This window comes from Dermacentor silvarum, chromosome 4, assembly GCF_013339745.2.
Source record: "Dermacentor silvarum isolate Dsil-2018 chromosome 4, BIME_Dsil_1.4, whole genome shotgun sequence".
Classification (NCBI taxonomy): domain Eukaryota; kingdom Metazoa; phylum Arthropoda; class Arachnida; order Ixodida; family Ixodidae; genus Dermacentor; species Dermacentor silvarum.
The window spans coordinates 63,999,876-64,006,359 of NC_051157.2; the positions used below are offsets into that span (position 1 = coordinate 63,999,876).

Here is a 6,484-nt window from a genome sequence, read left to right on the forward strand (position 1 = left end):
TGCAGCTTCCGCAAAGCCAAATTATTTTCAAGTGAATAAAGTGTTATACATGTTATATTCCCAAATAATTCCTACTAAATACCCCGCTGCTTTTCATATTATCAACAAGGCAAGCAACTTAACTGATTACAAGCATGGGCTCGCAAAAAAAAAAAAAAAAAATGCAGCGCAAGGCAGAACACATTTTTGTTTCCAATGACTGGATGGTTTTGCAGATTTTAGCAAAGCTCCCAGTTATAAATTGAGTGATCAACCCGAAAATAAAAAAAAAAGAAAGGAGAAACACCTTTCTTGGGACTGCATTTATTGGCTTTCAGACATAAGCTGTTCACCATTTTTGTGAGATCCAGCTTCATTTTGAAGAACATGGTCTAATGCACAAGACCCTTCTTCAATGTGGTTGTTTGCTGCATCTGTTGGTTGAATTTCAAGCACTTCAAGTGCAAGCTGGGACAAAGAAATTTCAATTACTTTTTTACCATTGCGCTCCAAAGTCCGTTCGACGAACAGAAGGTCATTTAGTGTCTTCTGCTTTCGCCTGCAAGTGGCATATGCTCTCTTTGCCTTTGAAAGCTCCTGTGTCGCCTTGGCCAACTTAGATGTTCGTAGCTGTGTAATAGGCTGCACTATAGATCGCTGGTCACTGAGATCCTGCGGAGCAACAGTGGTATCCACATCATCATTCAGAACCAAGTCATTCTGCACACTGCTGCACATGGCCACGGTGCTCACTGCAGAAAAATGAGAGTGAGGCGACTCTTTGGCAATAGGCACTGTGGTTGAACGAGATGAGCGATGTTGTTCTAGATGTGGCTTGGTTGGTATAAGGACAAGCCTTGAAGATGGAGGAAGGGTCACAGTAACAGGCTTCTCCAGATTATGCTTCAGGTAAGTTGTCTTTATATCGACCAATTTTCTCTTGAGCAATGATGGAGGTTTGTTTGCAACAGGTGCAGTTGCTTGAGCAGTGGCAGCTGGGAAATCAAACACGGTGGGAATGGCATCGCCACGTAGTTCCTCGAGCCTCCCGTCGGTAAAGCACTCTGGCTCAAAATGCTCAGCACAGAGCATACCATCCACTTCTGGTTCCAATGCAGAAGTACCCATGTTGTTCACCCACAACTGCTTCAGCTGTTCATCCAACGGAAACCTGCGGCCGGAGGCTTCTATTAATGGACAGTTAAATGCGCAAAGGCACCAGAACACAGAGCTGGTGCAGACGCCACCGATTTTACCAAGAATATCTGATCCACTGGACAGTTGCAACACTAGACATGCCAATATTGGCATTGGTGAGGCTCTGTGACGACGACTGTCCTTTAGTGACCTACATTTACTATGAATTACTATGAACAGCTCAAAAATAAAACTACTTTCTGCGGACCAGCGTTTTCGTTGTCCGATGATTGTATTTTTCAGCAAATAGTGCGGAAAGTGATAAGTGTGACATCACGCTATCGCATGAAGGATGTGCAAACAAAATATTTACCGAAAAAATCGCTTGCCACCCGTGCTTCTGAGATTTTGGCAATGCACAAATACACACTTATCACATGACATGACTGGTGAACCAGAACGTGGTAGTTCAGTAGATCCACGAAAAACTATGGTTCGTCCGGCTGTTTCGAGTCACAGTCAAAAGGTGGTACGCCTAGTTCACTGATAGAGCAAAAGCAACAGCCTCGCATTAAAGAGGTAACACTAGCGAAGCTTCGTGAAACTTGTGACACAGTGAAACAAGCGACCGAACGCATTTGCGCTGTTATTTGCTATCCAATATAACAACAAATGCTTGACTTGGATTGGGTTCGTACTTTCGTTGGATTTCTTATTGATGGCCATGCTTGTGGCCCTTTCGCGCCAAGTTTAGTTTTCTTTCAGGTTCCATTCTATGGAGAAACCGTTTTTAAATGTTCTCTTACGTACGTGCCGCCCTCGATTGTCTATCGCCGCAGCAATCAAATGAGGGCCGGGCGCCCGCATGCCGACCAGTGAGGAGACGCTTTTACGCAAGACGTTTTCTTCATACGTTCTAAATTTTTCAGTGTCATAAAGATGTGTCCACATTGCACCCTCAAAGCGACGGCTCCCTCATCGCATCAAAAGGAGGGGCAAGTAAACTCAGCAAAATATTTAAACTGCGCGAAGACAAGATGTAAGTGAACAGAAATATAGACGCACACACAAAGCGCAGTGTGTGCGTCTATGTTTCTGTTCACGTGCAGAGGTCAACACACATCTCTAGAATGCGCGAACCACGTTCGCAGGACTGCGCTGGCGAATCTGATGACGACATGTGGCACAAAATCGGCTGTATGTGAGCTTGCGTGACTAAGTTTACAGTTTCCATTGATTTCTCTCGACTTGGTGGTCGGCTTAAGCTTTCGTGGCTGCTTTGGCCCTCGCGAGTGTGTTCTATAGACATGTGTGTTGACCTCTGTTATTCCGTACATCTTGTCTTCGCGCAGTTTAAATATTTTGCAGTATATATGAACCGACTAGCCCGCATTTTGGCAGCGCCATAGATTCAGCATCATAGTAAACGAGTTCGGGAAGATACCTGCAAATATTATATTGTTACGTAGGAAGACGAAGACGAAAAGCTATATACAAGTATATTTACAAAGAAATGCGCCGCACTTGGCCAAGAAGCCACAGCCCGCAATAGCCTCTAATCTTCGTCGTCGTCTTCACACTGCTCGCCTCTTCGTCAAGGCAAATACTGTTCCGTAGCACTACCCCCGGCGGCAAAAGCGCCGTCCCGGAGCGATTAAAGGCCGGACTCGGAAGCAGTGTAGTAGGCCTTGAGCCTACTGACGTGCACGACATCACTAGATGCCAGAGTAGACGGCGAGGTCGAACTCACAGGTTCAATTTCGTACGTCACAGGCGTCACCTGGCGCAGCACGCGGTAGGGCCCTGTGTATCGCGAAAGGAGCTTCTCTGAAAGTCCGACGTGACGAGAGGGCGACCACAGGAGCACGAGCGCACCAGGCGAAAACTGTACGTCACGGTGGCGAGCGTTGTACTGACGCTGCTGAGTGGTTTGCGAGGCTGTCAGTCGAGTACGGGCAAGCTGGCGGTCGGCGAGGGCGATGGCGTCGCGCGCATACTCGCTTGTTGAGATCGCAGCAGGAGGAAGTGCCGTATCAAGGAGCAAGGTCGGTTCGCGACCTTACAGTAAATAAAATGGAGAAAATCTGGCGGTGTCGTGCCGGGAAGAATTGTACGCAAATGTGACGTAAGGAAGGGCAATGTCCCAGTCGTCGTGGTCCTTGGAAACGTACTTGGACAGCATATCGGTAAGGGTACGGTTTAACCGCTCCGTCAGGCCATTCGTTTGAGGATAGTATGAGGTAGTCAGCTTGTGTTTAGTGGAGCAGGAACGCACAATGTCGGCGATAACTTTCGACAGGAAGTTGCGACCACGGTCAGTAAGCAGCTGTCGCGGGGCGCCATGAACCAAGATAATGTCACTCAAGAGAAAGTCCGCGACGTCAGTGGCGCAACTGGTAGGGAGAGCCCGCGTGATAGCGTATCGGGTGGCGTAATCAGTTGCGACGGCTACCCATTTGTTCCCCGAAGATGACGTGGGAAAGGGGCCGAGGAGGTCTAATCCAACACGAAAGAACGGTGATCCAACAAAGGGACGGTGATCGGCTGGAGATGACCGGCAGGTAGCACCTGAGGTGTTTTCCGACGCTGGCAGGGATCACAGGCAGCAACATAGCGTCGGACGGAGCGAGCGAGACCAGGCCAATAGAAGCGGCGCCGGACGCGGTCGTACGTGCGGGCAACGCCTCCTATAGGAGGCGTTGGTGCGGGTTACCCCAAGATGGCCTGCAGTGGGTGCGTCATGCATCTCAAAGAGCACAGTCCGTCGTAGATGTTTTGGCACGACAAGATGATCAGATCCATCAGGGAGGAAGTTCCTTCGGTACAGAATGCCGCCGTGGAGGACATATCGGCGAACGGAGGCGTCGGTAGGCGTAGAGCACAGACGCTCGATGAGTGCTCGCAGCGATAGGTCCCGGTACTGCTCATCGGCGATGTTAGCGAAGTCAGACACAGAGAAAATACCGTTGGCGTTACTACTGTCGGCGTCGTCAGGCTCGTCTACCGGGTAGCGAGACAGGCAGTCAGCATCCTTGTGTAGTCGGCCGGATTTGTAGGTAACAGTATACGAATATTCTTGGAGGCGTAAGGCCCAGCGACCAAGTCTTCCTGTAGGATCTTTCAGTGAGCATAACCAGCAAAGCGCGTGGTGGTCTGTGACAACGGAAAAGGGCCGGCCATATAAGTATGGACGGAACTTCGCAACCGCCTAAACTAGGGCCAGACACTCACGCTCAGTGATGGAATAGTTGTGCTCGGAGCTTTTGTTTAAGCGAATCCCAACTGGTGATCTCATCTTCGTGTGTCCGAAACCAAACTCGAGGTGTGCCACCGAGGTAAAAGAGTGCGTTGGCGAGCATGATAGTAGGGTCCCACCGGTTATTGCGGCTGACGTGTTCGTACAGGCTGATCCAGTCGTCGACGTCTTCCCCATCTTTGCCCGAGAATACGCCAGGATCGCGGGAAGCGGGGAGAGCGATGTAGGTCGTCGAAGTGGCAGCAGGTGTCGGAGCCGGCTGAGTCGAGCTGTCGTCGGCGGGAGCCATGACGGAAGGCTCGACGTACCGTCCACTGCGAAGCTCCGTGACGAGGTACAGGGAACGTCCACCTCCACCAGATATGTTACGTAGGAAGACGCAGACGAAAAGCTATATACAAGTATATTTACAAAGAAATGCGCCGCACTTGGCCAAGAAGCCACAGCCCGCAGTATGGTATGGTATGGTATGCCTTATCTACCCGCAGTATATAGCCTCTAATCTTCGTCGCCGTCTTCACACTGCTCGCCTCTTCGTCAAGGCAAATACTGTTCCGTAGCAATATTTTTAATAAGTGCTGTCCAACCTGTAACTTCATCATAGCGTTCGGCACACACACACACACACACACACACACACACACACACACACACACACACACACACACACACACACACACACACACACACACACACACACACACACACACACACACACACACACACACACACACACACACGCACACACACACACACACACACACACACACATTGGGGGGGGGGGGGGGAGTATGACCACTAATAGGACAATCAATTAGAATGACGCACAGCAAGCTCAAAAGTATTGATTACTCGTCCAAGCTGCAGTATTACTGCAGTTTTTACTCCTAGTGCAGGGGCACCTTTTCCGTCGTCTAATCTACGTACTTCATGACCCTGCTACAGTGGCCGTACGTGTGCGACATGTATGCACAAAATCGATGCCTTAAAAATATAATGTGGTGCTCTACTGTCGAATTCACTTTAACGCTGCTTCGTAAGCAGTAATATTGCCTTCCTACTGCAGTACGCGACCGCCTAAGGTCCACACTATTCTATGCGTCACGACGATGGCATTTTATATGGCATTACAGTGCCCACGCCCGTATACCAGGATATCAGGCCTTTCTGCGCATCTGCTCCACTCATTCTGCGTCACGCTTTGCTTGTGCATTCAGCGTCTTCCTGACGTTAGATGTAGTCCTGAGGATCCGGCCATGGGGGTAAAGCAATTCGTGGTCGGACCCTGCATCCGAGCGATCGGTGATCACTGCTTAGCGACGCGGGTCTTGACTCGCTGTCGTGATCAGGCCCTCTTGGTGGGCACAGGTTTGTAACATACGTTGACGTTCCACTCTGTCTCCTCATCGTCATGTTCACACCACGCACAAAAACAAGCCCAAGAACAAGGAAACAGGCTTCCCTGCACAGGAACTCATAATGTGGCAAAGCCAGCTTCGATGAACATTTTTAAACGCTTTCTATACCACGTGTTTCCGCGAATACTGTCTTCAAATCATAAACAAAAATAGATAAAAATTAAAAATAAGAAGGGGAGGGGGATTTGAGATAGAATTATATTCTTTTACTGGCGAATATTAATAGAATATTTATTTAATTAATGACTTTATTGAGCATGCTTTAACTGTACATGTGTGAAGTCAACAAGCACACCTGATCAAAGAACAAGCTTTTACTTTAAAACATTTGTAAACAGCGCGCGTATCGAGAAATATGGACTCAAGATGTGCCGCGAAAGGCATTGTTGTTCTAGTTAATAAATTTCCGTACGGCATTTTTCCACAATGTGGAGACGTTAACTGAAATCGCAACGTATGTCGCTGCAGATTTCGCGTCCTATTTCTCCGAACTGTTTCAAGGCACAGTGTTTCCAGCGAATTCTTACACTTAGAGTATTGGCTGACTTCAATTCTGCAGTTAGAACATGCCCCCCAATGTCTTTATTCAAAATTAATTAGTGAGATAATCTTCAATATTATTTGTCTTCGCGATTATCGCGCAACATTCGTTGTCTGGTGCTGTTGTGATGCTTCAGCGATAAAAAAAAAAATT

General features: G+C 48.3%; 1 protein-coding gene across 1 annotated transcript; it reads right to left on the bottom strand.

Moving 5' to 3' along the window:
- Positions 1-287: 287 nt before the first annotated feature.
- On the bottom strand, positions 288-1,764 carry LOC119448641 (uncharacterized). The gene is made up of 2 exons (XM_037711872.2): positions 1,490-1,764; positions 288-1,150 (listed from the first exon to the last, which is right to left on the bottom strand). Exons 1-2 carry the CDS (start codon positions 1,558-1,560, stop codon positions 304-306), a joined length of 918 nt encoding a protein of 305 aa, XP_037567800.1. The 5' UTR covers positions 1,561-1,764; the 3' UTR covers positions 288-303.
- Positions 1,765-6,484: the final 4,720 nt, after the last annotated feature.

Coding starts and splice junctions, on each gene's coding strand:
- LOC119448641 (XM_037711872.2), bottom strand. CDS start 1,560: ATGTCATGTGATAAGTGTGTATTTGTGCATTGCCAAAATCTCAGAAGC. Junction 1,151..1,489: donor GGTGGCAAGCGATTTTTTCG/GTAAATATTTTG, acceptor CTCCGGCCGCAG/GTTTCCGTTGGATGAACAGC.